Raw genomic sequence first — 25,444 nt, 5'->3', positions numbered from 1 at the left:
GTAGTGTAGTGTATAGTGTAGTGTATAGTGTAGTGTATAGTGTCGTGTATAATGTAGTGTAGTGTGTAGTGTATAGTGTAATGTATAGTAGTGTATAATGTAGTGTATAGTGTATTATATAGTCGTGTATAATGTAGTGTATAGTAGTGTATAGTGTAGTGAATAGTCGTGTATAGTGTAGTTTATAGTGTAGTGTATAGTAGTATATAGTGTAGTCTATAGTAGTGTGTAGTGTAGTGTATAGTGTAGTGTATAGTAGTGTGTAGTGTAGTGTATAGTGTAGTGTATAGTAGTGTGTAGTGTGTAGTGTAGTGTATAGTGTAGTGTATAGTAGTGTGTAGTGTAGTGTATAGTGTAGTGTATAGTAGTGTGTAGTGTATAGTAGTCTGTAGTGTAGCGTATAGTGTAGTGTATAGTAGTGTGTAGTGTAGTGTATAGTGTATAGTGTAGTGTATAGTAGTGTATAGTGTAGTGTATAGTGTAGTGTATAGTGTAGTGTATAGTAGTGTATAGTGTAGTGTATAGTGTAGTGTATAGTGTATTGTATAGTGTAGTGTAGTGTATAGTTTATTGTATAGTCGTGTATAGTGTAGTGTATAGTAGTGTATAGTGTCGTGTGTAATGTAGTGTAGTGTGTAGTGTATAGTGTAATGTATAGTAGTGTATAATGTAGTGTATAGTGTATTATTTAGTCGTGTATAATGTAGTGTATAGTAGTGTATAGTGTAGTGAATAGTCGTGTATAGTGTAGTTTATAGTGTAGTGTATAGTAGTGTGTCGTAGTGCATATTAGTGTATAGTAGTGTATAGTATAGTGTATAGTGTAGTGTATAGTGAATAGTCGTGTATAGTGTAGTTTATAGTGTAGTGTATAGTAGTGTATTATAGTGTATATTGTAGTGTATTGTAGTGTATAGTGTAGTGTATATCAGTGTATAGTCGTGTATAGTAGTGTATAATGTAGTGTATAGTAGTGTATAGCGTATTGTATAGTCGTGTATAGTGCAGTGTATAGTGTAGTGTATAGTGTAGTGTATAGTGTAGTGTAGAGTAGTGTATAGTGTATAGTGTAGTGTATAGTAGTGTGTAGTGTATAGTAGTGTATAGTGTAGTATAAAGTGTATAGTGTAGTGTATAGTAGTGTAGTGTATAGTGTAGTGTGTAGTGTATAGTAAGTAGTGTATAGTGTAGTGTATAGTAGTGTATAGTAGTGTATAGTGTAGTGTATAGTAGTGTAGTGTATAGTAGTGTAGTGTATAGTGTAGTGTATAGTAGTGTAGTGTATAGTGTAGTGTATAGTGTAGTGTATAGTAGTGCACAGTGTACTATGCATGTGGAACGTCTTTCACATCATACGTAATCAACCCCACTAATCAGAGTGTGCAGCGGGGTAGTGGGCTAAGAACGAGAAACTAAACACAAACCAATAGCACTCTTAAATCATCAGGTCAACGGGATTTACTGTGCCAGGCTAGGTGCACGAGGTCACGGGACAGACCTAGGTGGTGGCCATGGGTTGACTGATGAATATGGCTGGCAGATGCATCACCTGTGCCCTCCACTGTGCCAGGCTAGGTGCACGAGGTCACGGGATAGACCCAGATGGTGGCCATGGGTTGACTGATGAATATGGCTGGCAGATGCATCACCTGTGCCCTCCACTGTGCCAGGCTAGGTGCACGAGGTCACGGGATGGACGCAGATGGTGGCCATGGGTTGAATGATGAATATGGCTGGCAGATGCATCACCTGTGCCCTCCACTGTGCCAGGCTAGGTGCACGAGGTCACGGGACAGACCCAGGTGGTGGCCATGGGTTGACTGATGAATATGGCTGGCAGATGCATCACCTGTGCCCTCCACTGTGCCAGGCTAGGTGCACGAGGTCACGGGACAGACCCAGGTGGTGGCCATGGGTTGACTGATGAATATGGCTGGCAGATGCATCACCTGTGCCCTCCACTGTGCCAGGCTAGGTGCACGAGGTCACGGGACAGACCCAGGTGGTGGCCATGGGTCGACTGACTGAGATGACCGTCAGATGCACCACCTGTGCCACCCTACTGTGCCAACTCGCTGCGTTTTATCCGCCCGGCGCTCCGCTCGTTGTTGTGAGCGTCGGGTCCTCTGCCCTCCGTTGCTGCTGGAGGGGCGACTGCCTCCAACTGCCCAGCAGCCTCAGAGTGCACCTAGCCTGGCACTGCCCAGTAGCAGCAGCGTCCTTCACGTGACTGCTCCTCTGAATCAACGGATGCCGATCTTGACACCGCCTCCACGTGCCCCTCCCCCACACTCTCAGCTCCTCCCTCCCCCCCGTGTCCACCCCCCCCACCCACCCCCTCACCCCATCCCCACGCCGCAAACCCCCCTCTCGCCCCCCCCCAAGTCATCTCACCCCCCCCCCAACTCTCACCCTCCCCACCCCCTCTCCCTCCCACCCCCACACTCCCCCCCGTGTCCTCCCCTCACCCCTCCCCTCCACCCCCCCAAGTCATCTCCCCCCCCCCACTCTCACCCCCCCGTGTCCTCCCCTCCCCCCTCCCCCTCCCTCTCGCCCCCCCAAGTCATCTCCTCCCCCTCCCCCCACCCCCGTGTCCCCCCCTCACCCCCCCCCCACTCTCACCCTCCCCACCCCCCTTTCCCTCCCACCCCCACACTCCCCCCCCCTTGTCCTCCCTCCCCCCTCCCTCTCCCTCTCACCCCCCGTGTCCTCCCCTCACCCCTCCCCTCCACCCCCCCAAGTCATCTCCCCCCCCCCGTGTCCTCCCCCCCCCCACTCTCACCCTCCCCACCCCCTTTCCCTCCCACCCACACACTCCCCCCCCCCCGTGTCCTCCCCCCCCCACTCTCACCCTCCCCACCCCCTTTCCCTCCCACCCACACACTCCCCCCCCCCCGTGTCCTCCCCCCCCCACTCTCACCCTCCCCACCCCCTTTCCCTCCCACCCACACACTCCCCCCCCGTGTCCTCCCCCCCCCCCCCACTCTCACCCTCCCCACCCCCCGTGTCCTCCCCTCACCCCTCCCCTCCCCTCCACCCCCCCAAGTCATCTCCCCCCCCCGTTCCCCCCCCACTCTCACCCTCCCCACCCCCCTTTCCCTCCCACCCACACACTCCCCCCCCCCCGTGTCCTCCCCCCCCCACTCTCACCCTCCCCACCCCCTTTCCCTCCCACCCACACACTCCCCCCCCGTGTCCTCCCCCCCCCCCCCACTCTCACCCTCCCCACCCCCCGTGTCCTCCCCTCACCCCTCCCCTCCCCTCCACCCCCCCAAGTCATCTCCCCCCCCCGTTCCCCCCCCCCCCACTCTCACACTCCCCACCCCCTTTCCCTCCCACCCACACACTCCCCCCCCCCCCCGTGTCCTCCCCTCTCCTCCCCTCACCCCTCCCCTCCCGTCCCCTCCACCCCCCAAGTCATCTCCCCCCCCCTCCCCCTCCTCCCCCTCCCCCCTCCCCCACTCACCGGGCCCCTTCACGTTGACGTCCACGCAGTCGTTATCGGAGTCGGCTCCGTGGTGCGGGGTCAGCGCCAGCGCCGCCGGGTGGATGTCGGCGGCCGTCAGGTGCTGCTGGGTCCACTGCCGACGGTCCACGGGGCCCTCACCCAGGGCCGGGGCCGGGGCCGGGGGGCCCTCACCCAGGGCCAGGGCCAGGGCCGGGGGGAGGGCCGGCTCCGCCTGGCGTCACGTTGGGCCACGGAGTTAGAGACGAGCGGTAAGGGCACGTGTACGTGTGTGTGTGTACGTGTGTGTGTGTGTACGTGTGTGTGTGTGTACGTGTGTGTGTGTGTGTACATGTGTGTGTGTGTACGTGTGTGTGTGTACGTGTGTGTGTGTGTACGTGTGTGTGTGTGTACGTGTGTGTGTGTGTGTGTACATGTGTGTGTGTGTACGTGTGTGTGTGTGTGTACGTGTGTGTGTGTACGTGTGTGTGTGTGTGTACGTGTGTGTGTACGTGTGTGTGTGTGTGTGTACGTGTGTGTGTGTGTACGTGTGTGTGTGTGTGTGTACGTGTGTGTGTGTGTACGTGTGTGTGTGTGTGTGTACGTGTGTGTGTGTGTACGTGTGTGTACGTGTGTGTGTGTACGTGTGTGTGTGTGTACATGTGTGTGTACGTGTGTGTGTGTACGTGTGTGTACGTGTGTGTGTGTACGTGTGTGTGTGTGTACGTGTGTGTGTGTGTACGTGTGTGTGTGTACGTGTGTGTGTGTACGTGTGTGTGTGTACGTGTGTGTACGTGTGTGTGTGTACGTGTGTGTACGTGTGTGTGTGTGTGTACGTGTGTGTGTGTACGTGTGTGTGTGTGTGTACGTGTGTGTGTGTGTACGTGTGTGTGTGTACGTGTGTGTGTGTACGTGTGTGTGTACGTGTGTGTACGTGTGTGTGTGTGTGTGTACGTGTGTGTGTGTACGTGTGTGTGTGTGTACGTGTGTGTGTGTGTACATGTGTGTGTGTGTGTACATGTGTGTGTGTGTGTACGTGTGTGTGTGTGTACGTGTGTGTGTGTACGTGTGTGTGTGTACGTGTGTGTGTGTGTACGTGTGTGTGTGTGTACGTGTGTGTGTGTACGTGTGTGTGTGTGTACGTGTGTGTGTGTACGTGTGTGTGTGTGTGTACGTGTGTGTGTGTACGTGTGTGTGTGTGTGTACGTGTGTGTGTGTGTGTACGTGTGTGTGTGTGTACGTGTGTGTGTGTGTACGTGTGTGTGTGTGTGTACGTGTGTGTGTGTACGTGTGTGTGTGTGTGTACGTGTGTGTGTGTACGTGTGTGTGTGTGTGTACGTGTGTGTGTGTGTGTACGTGTGTGTGTGTGTGTACGTGTGTGTGTGTACGTGTGTGTGTGTACATGTGTGTGTGTGTACGTGTGTGTGTGTACGTGTGTGTGTGTACGTGTGTGTGTGTACATGTGTGTGTGTGTACGTGTGTGTGTCACTGTGTGTGTGTGTGTACGTGTGTGTGTGTGTGTACATGTGTGTGTGTGTGTGTACATGTGTGTGTGTGTGTACGTGTGTGTGTGTGTACGTGTGTGTGTGTACGTGTGTGTGTGTACGTGTGTGTGTACGTGTGTGTGTACGTGTGTGTGTGTCACTGTGTGTGTGTACGTGTGTGTGTGTGTGTGTACGTGTGTGTGTGTGTGTACGTGTGTGTGTGTGTGTACGTGTGTGTGTGTGTACGTGTGTGTGTGTACGTGTGTGTGTACGTGTGTGTGTACGTGTGTGTGTGTGTACGTGTGTGTGTGTACGTGTGTGTGTGTACGTGTGTGTATGTACGTGTGTGTGTGTGTACGTGTGTGTGTGTACGTGTGTGTGTGTGTGTGTACGTGTGTGTGTGTCACTGTGTACGTGTGTGTGTACGTGTGTGTGTGTGTACGTGTGTGTGTGTACGTGTGTGTGTGTGTACGTGTGTGTGTGTGTACGTGTGTGTGTGTGTACGTGTGTGTGTGTACGTGTGTGTGTGTACGTGTGTGTGTGTACGTGTGTGTGTACGTGTGTGTGTGTGTGTACGTGTGTGTGTGTGCACGTGTGTGTGTGTACGTGTGTGTATGTGTGTGTGTGTACGTGTGTGTGTGTGTGTGTACGTGTGTGTGTGTGTGTACGTGTGTGTGTGTGTACGTGTGTGTGTGTGTACGTGTGTGTGTGTGTGTACGTGTGTGTGTGTACGTGTGTGTGTGTGTGTACGTGTGTGTGTGTACGTGTGTGTGTGTGTGTACGTGTGTGTGTGTGTGTACGTGTGTGTGTGTGTGTACGTGTGTGTGTGTACGTGTGTGTGTGTACATGTGTGTGTGTGTACGTGTGTGTGTGTACGTGTGTGTGTGTACGTGTGTGTGTGTACATGTGTGTGTGTGTACGTGTGTGTGTCACTGTGTGTGTGTGTGTACGTGTGTGTGTGTGTGTACATGTGTGTGTGTGTGTGTACATGTGTGTGTGTGTGTACGTGTGTGTGTGTGTACGTGTGTGTGTGTACGTGTGTGTGTGTACGTGTGTGTGTACGTGTGTGTGTACGTGTGTGTGTGTCACTGTGTGTGTGTACGTGTGTGTGTGTGTGTGTACGTGTGTGTGTGTGTGTACGTGTGTGTGTGTGTGTACGTGTGTGTGTGTGTACGTGTGTGTGTGTACGTGTGTGTGTACGTGTGTGTGTACGTGTGTGTGTGTGTACGTGTGTGTGTGTACGTGTGTGTGTGTACGTGTGTGTATGTACGTGTGTGTGTGTGTACGTGTGTGTGTGTACGTGTGTGTGTGTGTGTGTACGTGTGTGTGTGTCACTGTGTACGTGTGTGTGTACGTGTGTGTGTGTGTACGTGTGTGTGTGTACGTGTGTGTGTGTGTACGTGTGTGTGTGTGTACGTGTGTGTGTGTGTACGTGTGTGTGTGTACGTGTGTGTGTGTACGTGTGTGTGTGTACGTGTGTGTGTACGTGTGTGTGTGTGTGTACGTGTGTGTGTGTGCACGTGTGTGTGTGTACGTGTGTGTATGTGTGTGTGTGTACGTGTGTGTGTGTGTGTGTACGTGTGTGTGTGTGTGTACGTGTGTGTGTGTGTACGTGTGTGTGTACGTGTGTGTGTGTACGTGTGTGTGTGTGTACGTGTGTGTGTGTACGTGTGTGTGTGTGTACGTGTGTGTGTGTACGTGTGTGTGTGTACGTGTACGTGTGTGTGTACGTGTGTGTGTGTACGTGTGTGTACGTGTGTGTGTACGTGTGTGTGTGTGTACGTGTGTGTGTACGTGTGTGTGTGTACGTGTGTGTGTGTGTACGTGTGTGTGTGTACGTGTGTGTGTGTACGTGTGTGTGTGTACGTGTGTGTGTGTACGTGTGTGTGTGTACGTGTGTGTGTACGTGTGTGTGTGTGTGTACGTGTGTGTGTGTGCACGTGTGTGTGTACGTGTGTGTATGTGTGTGTGTACGTGTGTGTGTGTACGTGTGTGTGTACGTGTGTGTGTACGTGTGTGTGTGTACGTGTGTGTGTACGTGTGTGTACTGTGTGTGTGTGTGTACGTGTGTGTGTACGTGTGTGTGTGTGTGTACGTGTGTGTGTGTACGTGTGTGTGTACGTGTGTGTACGTGTGTGTGTGTACGTGTGTGTGTGTACGTGTGTGTGTGTGTGTACGTGTGTGTGTGTGTGTACGTGTGTGTGTGTGTACGTGTGTGTGTGTACGTGTGTGTGTGTACGTGTGTGTGTGTGTGTACGTGTGTGTGTGCACGTGTGTGTGTGTACGTGTGTGTATGTGTGTGTGTGTACGTGTGTGTGTGTGTGTACGTGTGTGTGTACGTGTGTGTGTGTGTGTACGTGTGTGTGTGTACGTGTGTGTGTACGTGTGTGTACTGTGTGTGTGTGTGTACGTGTGTGTGTGTGTACGTGTGTGTGTACGTGTGTGTGTGTGTACGTGTGTGTGTGTGTACGTGTGTGTGTGTGTACGTGTGTGTGTGTACGTCCGGCAAAACAACCCCCTACCTCCTCGCGGTGCCGGACGGGCAACTCTGTCGTGGACAGCGCTGTGGGGGGAGATCCAATTTTGATTGGCTCCTCCCCTCATGGCATATGTATCCACCACAGGGGCTAAACGGGGGCTCTGGACGGGTGCGAGGGGCTGGTAACCCCTCCACCTTCAATTAATTACCACGAAACTACGAATTAAACTTAAATATGTAACAACTAAGCTTGTGCCGGAGGCCCCGGGGGGCCAGGCGTCTATGACGTCTCCTGGCCAAACCCCAATTGGCGGAGCCAGGAGATTGAATACCTACCCTCGGGGCTACTCCAGAAACAACGAAAAGCCACTACGGTTGGCCACGTGGAATGTTCGAACGCTCACTGCAGAGGAGAGGCTGCCACTCCTCTGTCGGGAGCTGGACCGGTACCGCCTGGATCTATGCGGCATTCAGGAGGTCCGGTGGACCGGCTCTGGCTCCTGCCACCATGAGGGGTGGACAGTCCTCTACTCGGGGCAGCAGACTGCCAAACAACAGGGTGTGGGTCTTCTTTTGAACAAAAGAATGAAGGGGGCGTGGGAGCGTGGCGGTGAGGTGTGGGAAGCTGTAAGCCCCAGGCTACTTTGGGCTCGCCTTCCCATCAACCGGAGGCGAGGAATGGTGGTCGTGGTTACTTATGCCCCCACCGAAGATGAACATCCGTGGAGGGATGCAGGCAAAGCCGATGAGTCAGATGCCTTCTATGACCTCCTGTCACAGGTGCTGGCTAAAGTGGCCCCTCGGGATAGAGTCATCATGTTGGGTGACTTCAATGCCCGAGTTGGTCATGATACTGGCACCTGGCCTGGAGTGATTGGAGGGCATGGGCCAGATCAGCTCAATAACAACGGTAGGAGGCTGCTAGATTTTTGTGCAGCCCATGGGCTTGTAATTACCAACACGCTGTTCCGGCATCGGCGCATCCACACAACATCATGGATGCATGCCGGGTCCAAGCAAGAACATCTGCTGGACTACATAGTGACGGACCAGCGAATGCGAGCCCATGTCCTTGACACCAGGACCTACCGTGGAGCTGATCTGCCCTCTGACCATCGACTAGTCATCTGTAAGATGCGCCTGCCATTCTTCCACTCCGGTGGTGGGTGTACACCCAGGACCCCATTCCAACCTAAAGTGGCCTGGTCTCAGTTATCTGATGAAAGTTGCAAACGAGAATTTCATCATCGCTTGCGGCTGGGATTGGCATCGTCCCCGACTCCTCCTGATGTCGAGGGTAAATGGGCGAGGTTTAGGACTGTGACTCATGCAGCTGCAATGGCTGCTTTGGGTACGCGGTCCAGACCTCCCCAGACACCCTGGATGACAGAGGAGTTGTTCACGATGGTTGAGAAAAAGCGACAGGCCCACTGTCATCGGCTACAGAGTCCCACGTCAGAGAATGAGGAGGCTTACCGCAGCCTTCGCTCGGAGGTTCGGAGAGCCGTGAGGCGCTGCAAGGATGGGTGGTGGTCGCGGGTTGCTGAGGAGATGGAGTCTGCCTCAGTGGCCCGTGATCACAAATCTCTATTTAACTCCATCAAAAAAGTAACCTGCAGCGCCACACCTATTACCATCATTAGGGGAAAAAACGGCGATCCAATTTCCGACCCCCAGGAACAGGTTCGCAGATTTGCTGAGCATTTCTGTGAGGTCCTGGGGGAGGGAAAATCCCTCAGCCAGGAAAACATCGTGGCACAAAGTGAGGATGACCCTGCTGAGGCTGCGGTGCCTCAAATATTGGATGAAGTCACCCCCTGTGAGCGGCTGGCTGAGGTGCCATCTGCTGAGGAAGTATTGAAGGCGATCCGGAGTCTGAGACCAGGAAAGGCAGCGGGCAGAGATGATCTTCCAAGCGAAATGCTGAGGGAGGGTGGCGTTTGTGCACAGACTGCCCTATATGACATCATAACAACAGTCTGGACCACTGGACGGGTTCCGCAGGATTGGAAGGATGCCCTGGTGGTCCCCCTTTTTAAGAAGGGGGACCGCACAGACTGTAACAACTACAGGGGCATCTCACTCCTCAGTGTGCCGGGAAAGGTCCTGGCAAGGATTATTCAGCATCGCCTTGCCAGGCACGCTGAGGAGAGGCTTGCGGAGCCCCAATGCGGTTTCAGGAAAGGGCGGTCCTGCACAGATGCCATATTTTCTGTCCGTCTGCTACAGCAGAGGTGTAGGGAATTCCAACAAGACCTACATCTCTGCTTTATTGACCTGGTCAAGGCCTATGATACCATCAGTAGGCCTGGGCTCTGGGTCGTTCTTCGTGCTTTTGGAGTACCTGACCCTCTGCTCACGATCATTAAGGACCTTCATGATGGTGAGCGGGCCCGGGTAAAACTACGTGGCCGGGAGTCAGAGCCATTCCCTGTACACCTTGGGGTGCGACAGGGATGTCCTCTGGCTCCCACATTATTTAACATCTATTTTGACCACGTAGTTCGTGAAGCCTTCAATAGCTGTACCGGGGGAATCTCCATATGGTACAGATATAATGGGAGGCTAATCGATGCCCGGGTGCGGTCAAGGGATGGCTCCCTATTGCTCAACCACGTTATGTATGCTGATGACTTGGTAATAGCTGCTCAGTCAGAGGAGGAGTTGGAGACGCTGCTGCTGAGACTGGAGCGTGCCACTAAGAGGTGGGGCCTTACCATCAGCCCCACCAAAACCAAGCACCTGCCTGGGTATTTTGTACCATCGGACACTCCACCCCCACAACTCCCAATCGGTGATGGGGCAGTTGTGGAGAGAGTGGAGAGTTTCCCATACCTGGGCAGTGTGCTTATGACTGGCACCAGTTTAACAGCAGAGGTCTCACTCCGAATCAGTCGAGCGGCAATATCTTTTCATCGGTTGCGTAACGCTGTGTGGAAGCTGCCTGGTCTGTCGCTCCGCACTAAGCTTCAGGTCTTCTCGGCCACGGTCATTCCCTCCCTTCTCTACGCTTGCGAAACGTGGACCCCCCTAATGGAACATCTTCGCCGGTTAGAAACATTTAGGCTGGCCTGCCTACGATCCATCCTGGGTTTAACCAGACTGGATTGTGTGAGGAGCTCACAAATCCTTGAAAGATCTGGGCAGGGTCCCATCGGTGAGCTCCTCCGGCAGGCAAGGCTGCGATGGCTGGGTCATGTAGCCCGCATGCCCAGCCACCGCATGCCGAAACAGCTTTTGTTTGGCCGGATTGAGGGGGCTAAGCGGGCGCGGCACGGGCTAGAGAAGAGATGGAGTGATGTGGTACAGGAGGACGTGGAGCTGAGTGGACTTGCCGATGACTGGTACCAGCGGTGTCAAGATCGGCCTCTGTGGAGGAGGCTCGTGAAGGATGCTACTGGGCAGTTGGAGGCAGTCGCCCTCCAACAACAACGGAGGGCGGAGGAGCGACGCTCACAACAGCGAGCGGAGCGCCGGGTGGCTAAAGCACAGCAGGTTGGCACAGTAGGGGGCACAGGTGGTGCATCAGCCAGTCATCTCAGTCAGTCGACCCGTGGCACCTGGGTCTGCCCCGTGACCTCCTGCCAGCGGGCGTTCGACACTTCACGTGGCCTCAGGGTGCACATAGCCTGGCACAAGCGTCGTGGTGACGTCACCGCCACTTAGTGGCGAATGGCGGTTGTTGTTGTTGTTGTGTGTACGTGTGTGTGTGTGTGTACGTGTGTGTGTGTGTGTACGTGTGTGTGTGTGTACGTGTGTGTGTGTGTGTACGTGTGTGTGTGTACGTGTGTGTGTACGTGTGTGTGTGTGTACGTGTGTGTGTGTACGTGTGTGTGTGTGTACGTGTGTGTGTGTGTACGTGTGTGTGTGTGTGTACGTGTGTGTGTGTGTGTACGTGTGTGTGTGTGTACGTGTGTGTGTGTGTACGTGTGTGTGTACGTGTGTGTGTGTGTACGTGTGTGTGTGTGTGTACGTGTGTGTGTGTACGTGTGTGTGTACGTGTGTGTGTACGTGTACGTGTGTGTCACTGTGTGTGTGTACGTGTGTGTGTGTACGTGTGTGTGTGTGTGTACGTGTGTGTGTGTGTGTGTACGTGTGTGTGTGTGTACGTGTGTGTGTGTGTACGTGTGTGTGTGTATGTGTGTGTGTACGTGTGTGTGTACGTGTGTGTGTGTGTACGTGTGTGTGTGTGTGTGTACGTGTGTGTGTACGTGTGTGTGTGTACGTGTGTGTGTGTACGTGTGTGTATGTACGTGTGTGTGTGTGTGTGTACGTGTGTGTGTGTACGTGTGTGTGTGTACGTGTGTGTGTGTGTGTGTACGTGTGTGTGTGTCACTGTGTACGTGTGTGTGTACGTGTGTGTGTGTGTACGTGTGTGTGTGTGTACGTGTGTGTGTGTGTGTGTACGTGTGTGTGTGTGTACGTGTGTGTGTGTACGTGTGTGTGTGTACGTGTGTGTGTACGTGTGTGTGTGTGTGTACGTGTGTGTGTGTGCACGTGTGTGTGTGTACGTGTGTGTATGTGTGTGTGTGTACGTGTGTGTGTGTGTACGTGTGTGTGTGTGTGTACGTGTGTGTGTGTGTACGTGTGTGTGTACGTGTGTGTGTGTACGTGTGTGTGTGTGTACGTGTGTGTGTGTACGTGTGTGTGTGTGTACGTGTGTGTGTGTGTACGTGTGTGTGTGTACGTGTGTGTGTGTACGTGTACGTGTGTGTGTACGTGTGTGTGTGTACGTGTGTGTACGTGTGTGTGTACGTGTGTGTGTGTGTACGTGTGTGTGTACGTGTGTGTGTGTACGTGTGTGTGTGTGTACGTGTGTGTGTGTACGTGTGTGTGTGTACGTGTGTGTGTGTGTACGTGTGTGTGTGTACGTGTGTGTGTGTACGTGTGTGTGTGTACGTGTGTGTGTGCGTGTGTGTGTGTGTGTACGTGTGTGTGTGTGCACGTGTGTGTGTGTACGTGTGTGTATGTGTGTGTGTGTACGTGTGTGTGTGTGTACGTGTGTGTGTACGTGTGTGTGTGTGTGTACGTGTGTGTGTGTACGTGTGTGTGTACGTGTGTGTACTGTGTGTGTGTGTGTACGTGTGTGTGTACGTGTGTGTGTGTGTGTGTACGTGTGTGTGTGTACGTGTGTGTGTACGTGTGTGTACGTGTGTGTGTGTGTACGTGTGTGTGTGTACGTGTGTGTGTGTGTGTACGTGTGTGTGTGTGTGTACGTGTGTGTGTGTGTACGTGTGTGTGTGTACGTGTGTGTGTGTACGTGTGTGTACGTGTGTGTGTACGTGTGTGTGTGTGTGTGTACGTGTGTGTGTGTGCACGTGTGTGTGTGTACGTGTGTGTATGTGTGTGTGTGTGTACGTGTGTGTGTGTGTGTACGTGTGTGTGTACGTGTGTGTGTGTGTGTACGTGTGTGTGTACGTGTGTGTGTACGTGTGTGTACTGTGTGTGTGTGTGTACGTGTGTGTGTGTACGTGTGTGTGTGTGTACGTGTGTGTGTGTGTGTACGTGTGTGTGTGTGTACGTGTGTGTGTGTGTACGTGTGTGTGTGTGTGTACGTGTGTGTGTGTGTGTACGTGTGTGTGTGTACGTGTGTGTGTGTACGTGTGTGTGTGTGTGTGTACGTGTGTGTGTGTACGTGTGTGTGTGTGTACGTGTGTGTGTGTGTACGTGTGTGTGTGTGTGTGTACGTGTGTGTGTGTGTACGTGTGTGTGTGTACGTGTGTGTGTGTACGTGTGTGTGTACGTGTGTGTGTGTGTGTGTACGTGTGTGTGTGTGCACGTGTGTGTGTGTACGTGTGTGTATGTGTGTGTGTGTACGTGTGTGTGTGTGTACGTGTGTGTGTGTGTGTACGTGTGTGTGTGTGTACGTGTGTGTGTACGTGTGTGTGTGTACGTGTGTGTGTGTGTACGTGTGTGTGTGTACGTGTGTGTGTGTGTACGTGTGTGTGTGTACGTGTGTGTGTGTACGTGTACGTGTGTGTGTACGTGTGTGTGTGTACGTGTGTGTACGTGTGTGTGTACGTGTGTGTGTGTGTACGTGTGTGTGTACGTGTGTGTGTGTACGTGTGTGTGTGTGTACGTGTGTGTGTGTACGTGTGTGTGTGTACGTGTGTGTGTGTGTACGTGTGTGTGTGTACGTGTGTGTGTGTACGTGTGTGTGTGTACGTGTGTGTGTGCGTGTGTGTGTGTGTGTACGTGTGTGTGTGTGCACGTGTGTGTGTGTACGTGTGTGTATGTGTGTGTGTGTACGTGTGTGTGTGTGTACGTGTGTGTGTACGTGTGTGTGTGTGTGTACGTGTGTGTGTGTACGTGTGTGTGTACGTGTGTGTACTGTGTGTGTGTGTGTACGTGTGTGTGTACGTGTGTGTGTGTGTGTGTACGTGTGTGTGTGTACGTGTGTGTGTACGTGTGTGTACGTGTGTGTGTGTGTACGTGTGTGTGTGTACGTGTGTGTGTGTGTGTACGTGTGTGTGTGTGTGTACGTGTGTGTGTGTGTACGTGTGTGTGTGTACGTGTGTGTGTGTACGTGTGTGTACGTGTGTGTGTACGTGTGTGTGTGTGTGTGTACGTGTGTGTGTGTGCACGTGTGTGTGTGTACGTGTGTGTATGTGTGTGTGTGTGTACGTGTGTGTGTGTGTGTACGTGTGTGTGTACGTGTGTGTGTGTGTGTACGTGTGTGTGTGTACGTGTGTGTGTACGTGTGTGTACTGTGTGTGTGTGTGTACGTGTGTGTGTGTACGTGTGTGTGTGTGTACGTGTGTGTGTGTGTACGTGTGTGTGTGTACGTGTGTGTGTGTGTACGTGTGTGTGTGTGTGTACGTGTGTGTGTGTGTACGTGTGTGTGTGTGTACGTGTGTGTGTGTGTGTACGTGTGTGTGTGTGTGTACGTGTGTGTGTGTACGTGTGTGTGTGTACGTGTGTGTGTGTGTGTGTACGTGTGTGTGTGTACGTGTGTGTGTGTGTACGTGTGTGTGTGTGTACGTGTGTGTGTGTACGTGTGTGTGTGTGTGTACGTGTGTGTGTGTGTACGTGTGTGTGTGTGTACGTGTGTGTGTACGTGTGTGTGTACGTGTGTGTGTGTGTACGTGTGTGTGTGTGTGTACGTGTGTGTGTGTACGTGTGTGTGTACGTGTGTGTGTACGTGTACGTGTGTGTCACTGTGTGTGTGTACGTGTGTGTGTGTACGTGTGTGTGTGTGTGTACGTGTGTGTGTGTGTGTACGTGTGTGTGTGTGTACGTGTGTGTGTGTGTGTACGTGTGTGTGTGTACGTGTGTGTACGTGTGTGTGTGTGTACGTGTGTGTGTGTACGTGTGTGTGTGTGTACGTGTGTGTGTGTACGTGTGTGTGTGTACGTGTGTGTGTGTACGTGTGTGTATGTACGTGTGTGTGTGTGTGTACGTGTGTGTGTACGTGTGTGTGTGTACGTGTGTGTGTGTGTGTACGTGTGTGTGTGTCACTGTGTACGTGTGTGTGTACGTGTGTGTGTGTGTACGTGTGTGTGTGTACGTGTGTGTGTGTGTACGTGTGTGTGTGTGTGTTCAAAAGAAGACCCACACCCTGTTGTTTGGCAGTCTGCTGCCCCGAGTAGAGGACTGTCCACCCCTCATGGTGGCAGGAGCCAGAGCCGGTCCACCGGACCTCCTGAATGCCGCATAGATCCAGGCGGTACCGGTCCAGCTCCCGACAGAGGAGTGGCAGCCTATCCTCTGCAGTGAGCGTTCGAACATTCCACGTGGCCACCCGTAGTGGCTTTTCCTTGTTTCTGGAGTAGCCCCGAGGGTAGGTATTCAATCTCCTGGCTCCGCCAATTGGGGTTTGGCCAGGAGACGTCATAGACGCCTGGCCCCCCGGGGCCTCCGGCACAAGCTTAGTTGTTACATATTTCACTTTAATTCGTGGTTTTGTGGTAATTAATTGAAGGTGGAGGGGTTACCAGCCCCTCGCACCCGTCCAGAGCCCCCGTTTAGCCCCTGTGGTGGACACATATGCCATGAGGGGAGGAGCCAATCAAAATTGGAACTCCCCCCACAGCACTGTCCACGACAGAGTTGCCCGTCCGGCACCGCGAGGAGGTAGGGGGTTGTTTGGGCGTGGGAGCGTGGCGGTGAGGTGTGGGAAGCTGTAAGCCCCAGGCTACTTTGGGCTCGCCTTCCCATCAACCGGAGGCGAGGAATGGTGGTCGTGGTTACTTATGCCCCCACCGAAGATGAACATCCGTGGAGGGATGCAGGCAAAGCCGATGAGTCAGATGCCTTCTATGACATCCTGTCACAGGTGCTGGCTAAAGTGGCCCCTCGGGATAGAGTCATCATGTTGGGTGACTTCAATGCCCGAGTTGGTCATGATACTGGCACCTGGTCTGGAGTGATTGGAGGGCATGGGCCAGATCAGCTCAATAACAACGGTAGGAGGCTGCTAGATTTTTGTGCAGCCCATGGGCTTGTAATTACCAACACGCTGTTCCGGCATCGGCGCATCCACACAACATCATGGATGCATGCCGGGTCCAAGCAAGAACATCTGCTGGACTACATAGTGACGGACCAGCGAATGCGAGCCCATGTCCTTGACACCAGGACCTACCGTGGAGCTGATCTGCCCTCTGACCATCGACTAGTCATCTGTAAGATGCGCCTGCCATTCTTCCACTCCGGTGGTGGGTGTACACCCAGGACCCCATTCCAACCTAAAGTGGCCTGGTCTCAGTTATCTGATAAAAGTTGCAAGCGAGAATTTCATCATCGCTTGCGGCTGGGATTGGCATCGTCCCCGACTCCTCCTGATGTCGAGGGTAAATGGGCGAGGTTTAGGACTGTGACTCATGCAGCTGCAATGGCTGCTTTGGGTACGCGGTCCAGACCTCCCCAGACACCCTGGATGACAGAGGAGTTGTTCAGGATGGTTGAGAAAAAGCGACAGGCCCACTGTCATCGGCTACAGAATCCCACGTCAGAGAATGAGGAGGCTTACCGCAGCCTTCGCTCGGAGGTTCGGAGAGCCGTGAGGCGCTGCAAGGATGGGTGGTGGTCGCGGGTTGCTGAGGAGATGGAGTCTGCCTCAGTGGCCCGTGATCACAAATCGCTATTTAACTCCATCAAAAAAGTAACCTGCAGCGCCACACCTATTACCATCATTAGGGGAAAAAACGGTGATCCAATTTCCGACCCCCAGGAACAGGTTCGCAGATTTGCTGAGCATTTCTGTGAGGTCCTGGGGGAGGGAAAATCCCACAGCCAGGAAAACATCGTGGCACAAAGTGAGGATGACCCTGCTGAGGCTGCGGTGCCTCAAATATTGGATGAAGTCACCCCCTGTGAGTGGCTGGCTGAGGTGCCATCTGCTGAGGAAGTATTGAAGGCGATCCGGAGTCTGAGACCAGGAAAGGCAGCGGGCAGAGATGATCTCCCAAGCGAAATGCTGAGGGAGGGTGGCGTTTGTGCACAGACTGCCCTATATGACATCATAACAACAGTCTGGACCACTGGACGGGTTCCGCAGGATTGGAAGGATGCCCTGGTGGTCCCCCTTTTTAAGAAGGGGGACCGCACAGACTGTAACAACTACAGGGGCATCTCACTCCTCAGTGTGCCGGGAAAGGTCCTGGCAAGGATTATTCAGCATCGCCTTGCCAGGCACGCTGAGGAGAGGCTTGCGGAGCCCCAATGCGGTTTCAGGAAAGGGCGGTCCTGCACAGATGCCATATTTTCTGTCCGTCTGCTACAGCAGAGGTGTAGGGAATTCCAACAAGACCTACATCTCTGCTTTATTGACCTGGTCAAGGCCTATGATACCATCAGTAGGCCTGGGCTCTGGGTCGTTCTTCGTGCTTTTGGAGTACCTGACCCTCTGCTCACGATCATTAAGGACCTTCATGATGGTGAGCGGGCCCGGGTAAAACTACGTGGCCGGGAGTCAGAGCCATTCCCTGTACACCTTGGGGTGCGACAGGGATGTCCTCTGGCTCCCACATTATTTAACATCTATTTTGACCACGTAGTTCGTGAAGCCTTCAATAGCTGTACCGGGGGAATCTCCATATGGTACAGATATAATGGGAGGCTAATCGATGCCCGGGTGCGGTCAAGGGATGGCTCCCTATTGCTCAACCACGTTATGTATGCTGATGACTTGGTAATAGCTGCTCAGTCAGAGGAGGAGTTGGAGACGCTGCTGCTGAGACTGGAGCGTGCCACTAAGAGGTGGGGCCTTACCATCAGCCCCACCAAAACTAAGCACCTGCCTGGGTATTTTGTACCATCGGACACTCCACCCCCACAACTCCCAATCGGTGATGGGGCAGTTGTGGAGAGAGTGGAGAGTTTCCCATACCTGGGCAGTGTGCTTATGACTGGCTCCAGTTTAACAGCAGAGGTCTCACTCCGAATCAGTCGAGCGGCAATATCTTTTCATCGGTTGCGTAACGCTGTGTGGAAGCTACCTGGTCTGTCGCTCCGCACTAAGCTTCAGGTCTTCTCGGCCACGGTCATTCCCTCCCTTCTCTACGCTTGCGAAACGTGGACCCCCCTAATGGAACATCTTCGCCGGTTAGAAACATTTAGGCTGACCTGCCTACGATCCATCCTGGGTTTAACCAGACTGGATTGTGTGAGGAGCTCACAAATCCTTGAAAGATCTGGGCAGGGTCCCATCGGTGAGCTCCTCCGGCAGGCAAGGCTGCGATGGCTGGGTCATGTAGCCCGCATGCCCAGCCACCGCATGCCGAAACAGCTTTTGTTTGGCCGGATTGAGGGGGCTAAGCGGGCGCGGCACGGGCTAGAGAAGAGATGGAGTGATGTGGTACAGGAGGACGTGGAGCTGAGTGGACTTGCCGATGACTGGTACCAGCGGTGTCAAGATCGGCCTCTGTGGAGGAGGCTCGTGAAGGATGCTACTGGGCAGTTGGAGGCAGTCGCCCTCCAACAACAACGGAGGGCGGAGGAGCGACGCTCACAACAGCGAGCGGAGCGCCGGGTGGCTAAAGCACAGCAGGTTGGCACAGTAGGGGGCACAGGTGGTGCATCAGCCAGTCATCTCAGTCAGTCGACCCGTGGCACCTGGGTCTGCCCCGTGACCTCCTGCCAGCGGGCGTTCGACACTTCACGTGGCCTCAGGGTGCACATAGCCTGGCACAAGCGTCGTGGTGACGTCACCGCCACTTAGTGGCGAATGGCGGTTGTTGTTGTTGTTGTTGTGTGTGTGTACGTGTGTGTGTGTGTACGTGTGTGTGTGTACGTGTGTGTGTGTACGTGTGTGTGTACGTGTGTGTGTGTGTGTACGTGTGTGTGTGTGCACGTGTGTGTGTGTACGTGTGTGTATGTGTGTGTGTGTACGTGTGTGTGTGTGTGTGTACGTGTGTGTGTACGTGTGTGTGTGTGTGTACGTGTGTGTGTGTACGTGTGTGTGTACGTGTGTGTACTGTGTGTGTGTGTGTACGTGTGTGTGTGTGTGTACGTGTGTGTGTGTACGTGTGTGTGTGTACGTGTGTGTGTGTGTACGTGTGTGTGTGTACGTGTGTGTGTGTGTACGTGTGTGTGTGTGTGTACGTGTGTGTGTGTACGTGTGTGTGTGTGTACGTGTGTGTGTGTGTGTACGTGTGTGTGTGTGTGTGTACGTGTGTGTGTGTGTACGTGTGTGTGTGTGTACGTGTGTGTGTACGTGTGTGTGTGTGTACGTGTGTGTGTGTGTACGTGTGTGTGTGTACGTGTGTGTGTACGTGTGTGTGTACGTGTACGTGTGTGTCACTGTGTGTGTGTACGTGTGTGTGTGTACGTGTGTGTGTGTGTGTACGTGTGTGTGTGTGTGTGTACGTGTGTGTGTGTACGTGTGTGTGTGTACGTGTGTGTGTACGTGTGTGTGTGTGTGTACGTGTGTGTGTGTGTGTACGTGTGTGTGTGTACGTGTGTGTGTGTACGTGTGTGTGTGTGTACGTGTGTGTATGTACGTGTGTGTGTGTGTGTGTACGTGTGTGTGTGTACGTGTGTGTGTGTACGTGTGTGTGTGTGTGTGTACGTGTGTGTGTGTACGTGTGTGTGTGTGTGTACGTGTGTGTGTGTGTGTACGTGTGTGTGTGTGTACGTGTGTGTGTGTACGTGTGTGTGTACGTGTGTGTGTGTACGTGTGTGTGTACGTGTGTGTGTGTGTGTACGTGTGTGTGTGTGTACGTGTGTGTGTGTACGTGTGTGTGTGTACGTGTGTGTGTGTACGTGTGTGTATGTACGTGTGTGTGTGTGTGTACGTGTGTGTGTGTACGTGTGTGTGTGTACGTGTGTGTGTGTGTGTGTACGTGTGTGTGTGTCACTGTGTACGTGTGTGTGTACGTGTGTGTGTGTACGTGTGTGTGTGTGTACGTGTGTGTGTGTGTACGTGTGTGTGTGTGTACGTGTGTGTGTGTGTACGAGTGTGTGTACGTGTGTGTGTGTGTACGTGTGTGTGTGTGTGTACGAGTGTGTGTGTACGTGTGTGTGTGTACGTGTGTGTGTACGTGTGTGTGTGTGTGTACGTGTGTGTGTACGTGTGTGTGTGTACGTGTGTGTGTACGTGTGTGTGTGTACGTGTGTGTGTGTGTGTACGAGTGTGTGTGTACGTGTGTGTGTGTACGTGTGTGTGTACGTGTGTGTGTACGTGTGTGTGTGTGTACGTGTGTGTGTACGTGTGTGTGTGTACGTGTGTGTGTGTACGTGTGTGTGTGTGTACGTGTGTGTGTGTACGTGTGTGTGTACGTGTGTGTGTACGTGTGTGTGTACGTGTGTGTGTGTACGTGTGTGTGTGTGTACGTGTGTGTGTGTACGTGTGTGTGTACGTGTGTGTGTGTGTGTACGTGTGTGTGTGTGTACGTGTGTGTGTGTACGTGTATGTGTGTACGTGTGTGTATGTACGTGTGTGTGTGTGTGTACGTGTGTGTGTGTACGTGTGTGTGTGTACGTGTGTGTGTGTGTGTGTACGTGTGTGTGTGTCACTGTGTACGTGTGTGTGTACGTGTGTGTGTGTACGTGTGTGTGTGTGTGTACGTGTGTGTGTGTGTACGTGTGTGTGTGTGTACGTGTGTGTGTGTGTACGAGTGTGTGTACGTGTGTGTGTGTGTACGTGTGTGTGTGTGTGTACGAGTGTGTGTGTACGTGTGTGTGTGTACGTGTGTGTGTACGTGTGTGTGTGTGTGTACGTGTGTGTGTACGTGTGTGTGTGTACGTGTGTGTGTACGTGTGTGTGTACGTGTGTGTGTGTGTGTACGAGTGTGTGTGTACGTGTGTGTGTGTACGTGTGTGTGTACGTGTGTGTGTACGTGTGTGTGTGTGTACGTGTGTGTGTACGTGTGTGTGTGTACGTGTGTGTGTGTACGTGTGTGTGTGTGTACGTGTGTGTGTGTACGTGTGTGTGTACGTGTGTGTGTGTGTACGTGTGTGTGTACGTGTGTGTGTGTGTACGTGTGTGTGTGTGTACGTGTGTGTGTGTGTACGTGTGTGTGTGTATGTGTACGTGTGTGTGTACGTGTGTGTGTGTGTGTACGTGTGTGTGTGTATGTGTGTGTACGTGTGTGTGTACGTGTGTGTGTACGTGTGTGTGTGTACGTGTGTACGTGTGTGTGTGTACGTGTGTGTGTGTACGTGTGTGTGTGCACGTGTGTGTGTGTGTACGTGTGTGTGTGTGTGTACGTGTGTGTACGTGTGTGTGTGTGTACGTGTGTGTGTGTGTGTGTACGTGTGTGTGTGTACGTGTGTGTGTGTGTACGTGTGTGTGTGTGCACGTATGTGTGTGTACGTGTGTGTGTGTGTGTGTACGTGTGTGTGTGTACGTGTGTGTGTGTGTACGTGTGTGTGTGTGTACGTGTGTGTGTGTACGTGTGTGTGTGTGTGTACGCGGTCCGGCAAAACAACCCCCTACCTCCTCGCGGTGCCGGACGGGCAACTCTGTCGTGGACAGTGCTGTGGGGGGAGATCCAATTTTGATTGGCTCCTCCCCTCATGGCATATGTGTCCACCACAGGGGCTAAACGGGGGCTCTGGACGGGTGCGAGGGGCTGGTAACCCCTCCACCTTCAATTAATTACCACGAAACCACGAGTTAAACTGAAATATGTAACTAATAAGCTTGTGTCGGAGGCCCCGGGGGGCCAGGCGTCTATGACGTCTCCTGGCCAAACCCCAATTGGCGGAGCCAGGAGATTGAATACCTACCCTCGGGGCTACTCCAGAAACAACGAAAAGCCACTATGGGTGGCCACGTGGAATGTTCGAACGCTCACTGCGGAGGAGAGGCTGCCACTCCTCTGTCGGGAGCTGGACCGGTACCGCCTGGATCTATGCGGCATTCAGGAGGTCAGGTGGACCGGCTCTGGCTCCTGCCACCATGAGGGGTGGACAGTCCTCTACTCGGGGCAGCAGACTGCCAAACAACAGGGTGTGGCTCTTCTTTTGAAAAAAAGAATGAAGGGGGCATGGGAGCGTGGCGGTGAGGTGTGGGAAGCTGTAAGCCCCAGGCTACTTTGGGCTCGCCTTCCCATCAATCGGAGGTGAGGAATGGTGGTCATGGTTACTTATGCCCCCACCGAAGATGAACATCCGTGGAGGGATGCAGGCAAGGCCGATGAGTCAGATGCCTTCTATGACCTCGTGTCACAGGTGCTGGCTAAAGTGGCCCCTTGGGATAGAGTCATCTTGTTGGGTGACTTCAATGCCCGAGTTGGTCATAATGCTGGCACCTGGTCTGGAGTGATTGGAGGGCATGGGCGAGATCAGCTCAATAACAACGGTAGGAGGCTGCTAGATTTTTGTGCAGTCCATGGGCTTGTAATTACCAACACGCTGTTCCGGCATCGGCGAATCCACACAACATCATGGATGCATGCCGGGTCCAAGCAAGAACATCTGCTGGACTACATAGTGACGGACCAGTGGATGCGAGCCCATGTCCTTGACACCAGGACCTACCGTGGAGCTGATCTGCCCTCTGACCATCGAATAGTCATCTGTAAAATGCGCCTGCCATTCTTCCACTCCGGTGGTGGGTGTACACCCAGGACCCCATTCCAACCTAAAGTGGCCTGGTCTCAGTTATCTGATGAAAGTTGCAAGCGAGAATTTCATCATCGCTTGTGGCTGGGATTGGCATCGTTCCCGACTCCTCCTGATGTCGAGGGTAAATGGGCGAGGTTTAGGACTGTGACTCATGCAGCTGCAATGGCTGCTTTGGGTACGCGGTCCAGACCTCCCCAGAGACCCTGGCTGACAGAGGAGGTGTTCAGAATGGTTGAGAAAAAGCGACAGGCCCACTGTCATCGGCTACAGAATCCCACGTCAGAGAATGAGAAGGCTTACCGCAGCCTTCGCTCGGAGGTTCGGAGAGCCATGAGGCGCTGCAAGGATGGGTGGTGGTCGCGGGTTGCTGAGGAGATGGAGTCTGCCTCAGTGGGCCGTGATCACAAGTCTCTATTTAACTCCATCAAAAAAGTAACCTGCAGCGCCACACCTATTACCATCATTAGGGGAAAAAACGGTGATCCAATCTCCGATTCCCAGGAACAGGTTTGCAGATTTGCTGAGCATTTCTGTGAGGTCCTGGGGGAGGGAAAATCCCTCAGCCAGGAAAACATCGTGGCACAAAGTGAGGATGACCCTGCTGAGGCTGCGGTGCCTCAAATATTGGAAGAAGTCCCCCCTGTGAGTGGCTGGCTGAGGTGCCATCTGTTGAGGAAGTACTGAAGGCGATCCGGAGTCTGAGACCAGGAAAGGCAGCAGGCAGAGATGATCTCCCAAGCGAAATGCTGAGGGAGGTTGGCGTTCGTGCACATACTGCCCTATATGACATCAAAACAACATTCTGGACCACTGGACAGGTTCCGCAGGATTGGAAAGATGCCCCGGTGGTCTTCCTTTTTAAGAAGGGGGACCGCACAGACTGTAACAACTACAGGGGCATCTCACTCCTCAGTGTGCCAGGAAAGGTCCTGGCACGGATTATTCAGCATCGCCTTGCAAGGCACGCTGACGAGAGGCTTGCGGAGCCGCAATGCGGTTTCAGGAAAGGGCGGTCCTGCACAGATGCCATATTGTCTGTCCGTCTGCTACAGCAGAGGTGTAGGGAATTCCAACAAGACCTACATCTCTGCTTTATTGACCTGGTCAAGGCCTATGATACCATCAGTAGGCCTGGGCTCTGGGTTGTTCTTCGTTCTTTTGGAGTCCCTGACCCTCTGCTCACGATCATTAAGGACCTTCATGATGGTGAGCGGGCCTGGGTAAAACTACGTGGCCGGGAGTCGGAGCCATTCCCTGTTAACCTTGGGGTGCGACAGGGCTAATCGATGCCCGGGTGCGGTCAAGGGATGGCTCCCTATTGCTCAACCACGTTATGTATGCTGATGATTTGGTAATAGCTGCTCAGTCAGAGGAGGAGTTGGAGACGCTGCTGCTGAGACTGGAGCGTGCCAGTAAGAGGTGGGGCCTTACCATCAGCCCCACCAAAACTAAGCACCTGCCTGGGTATTTTGTACCATCGGACACTCCACCCCCACAACTCCCAATCGGTGATGGGGCAGTTGTGGAGAGAGTGGAGAGTTTCCCATACCTGGGCAGTGTGCTTATGACTGGCTCCAGTTTAACAGCAGAGGTCTCACTCCGAATCAGTCGAGCGGCAATATCTTTTCATCGGTTGCGTAACGCTGTGTGGAAGCTACCTGGTCTGTCGCTCCGCACTAAGCTTCAGGTCTTCTCGGCCACGGTCATTCCCTCCCTTCTCTACGCTTGCGAAACGTGGACCCCCCTAATGGAACATCTTCGCCGGTTAGAAAAATTTAGGCTGGCCTGCCTACGATCCATCCTGGGTTTAACCAGACTGGATTGTGTGAGGAGCTCACAAATCCTTGAAAGATCTGGGCACGGTCCCATCGGTGAGCTCCTCTGGCAGGCAAGGCTGCGTTGGCTGGGTCATGTAGCCCGCATGCCCAGCCACCGCATGCCAAAACAGATTTTGTTCGGCCAGATCGAGGGGGCTAAACGGGCGCGGCACGGGCTAGAGAAGAGATGGAGTGATGTGGTACAGGAGGACGTGGAGCTGAGTGGACTTGCCGATGACTGGTACCAGCGGTGTCAAGATCGGCCTCTGTGGAGGAGGCTCGTGAAGGACGATACTGGGCAGTTGGAGGTAGTCCCCCTCCAATAACAACGGAGGGCGGAGGAGCGACGCTCACAACAACGAGCGGAGCGCCGGGTGGCTAAAGCACAGCAGGTTGGCACAGTAGGGGGCACAGGTGGTGCATCAGCCAGTCATCTCAGTTATCTCAGTCAGTCGACCCGTGGCACCTGGGTCTGCCCCGTGACCTCCTGCCAACGGGCGTTCGACACTCCACGTGGCCGCAAGGTGCACATGGCCTGGCACAAGCGTCGTGGTGACGTCACCGCCACTTAGTGGTGAATGGCGGTTGTTGTTGTTGTGTGTACGTGTGTGTGTACATGTGTGTATGTACGTGTGTGTGTACGTGTGTGTGCGTACTTGTGTGTGCGTACGTGTGTGTGCGTACGTGTGTGTGCGTACGTGTGTGTGCGTACGTGCGTGTGCATACGTGTGTGTACGTGTGTGTGTACGTGTGTGTACGTGTGTGTGCGTACGTGTGTGTGTGTACGTGTGTGTGTGTACGTGTGTGTGCGTACGTGTGCGTACGTGTGTGCGTGTGTGTACGTGTGTGTGCATAACGTGAGTGCACGTGTGTGTGTACGTGTGTGTGTGTGTACGTGTGTGTGTGTACGTGTGTGTGTGTACGTGTGTGTAACGTGAGTGCACACACACTGCGTGCACTCTGCCCATACCTTAAGGCGCTTGCGCTTGGCAGCTTTACCGCAGCCATCATCACGGCCGCCACCACCACCGCCACCACCACCGTCACCACCGTAACCATCCTCTTCCTCCTCCCCCTCCTGTTCGTCGTCATCGTCGTCATCGTGGTCGTCATGGTAACACCCCTCCTGTCCGCCGGGCGCCTCCATCGGTACCCGCAGGTTCCTGGGTGCAGCAGCAGCATCAGTAGATATCATCATCAGTATCAT

General features: G+C 53.4%; 1 protein-coding gene across 1 annotated transcript in view; it reads right to left on the bottom strand.

The window, feature by feature from the left end:
- Positions 1-25,444, bottom strand: part of LOC116958211 (uncharacterized) — a 200,121-nt gene that overhangs the window by 21,517 nt on the left and 153,160 nt on the right. Inside the window, exons 30-31 of the mRNA XM_076056179.1 lie at positions 25,208-25,400; positions 3,467-3,680 (exon numbers count right to left, since the gene is read on the bottom strand). Of these exons, the coding sequence (XP_075912294.1) occupies positions 3,467-3,680; positions 25,208-25,400 (407 nt within the window). The remainder of the gene's footprint in view (positions 1-3,466; positions 3,681-25,207; positions 25,401-25,444) is intronic.

The sequence above is a fragment of the Petromyzon marinus genome, chromosome 74 (genome assembly GCF_048934315.1).
Source record: "Petromyzon marinus isolate PM22_M1 ecotype Great Lakes invasive population chromosome 74, UKy_Petmar_22M1.pri1.0, whole genome shotgun sequence".
Lineage (NCBI taxonomy): Eukaryota > Metazoa > Chordata > Hyperoartia > Petromyzontiformes > Petromyzontidae > Petromyzon > Petromyzon marinus.
The sequence above is the reverse complement of the archived record's forward strand: the minus strand, read 5'-3'. Positions and strand labels throughout refer to the sequence as shown.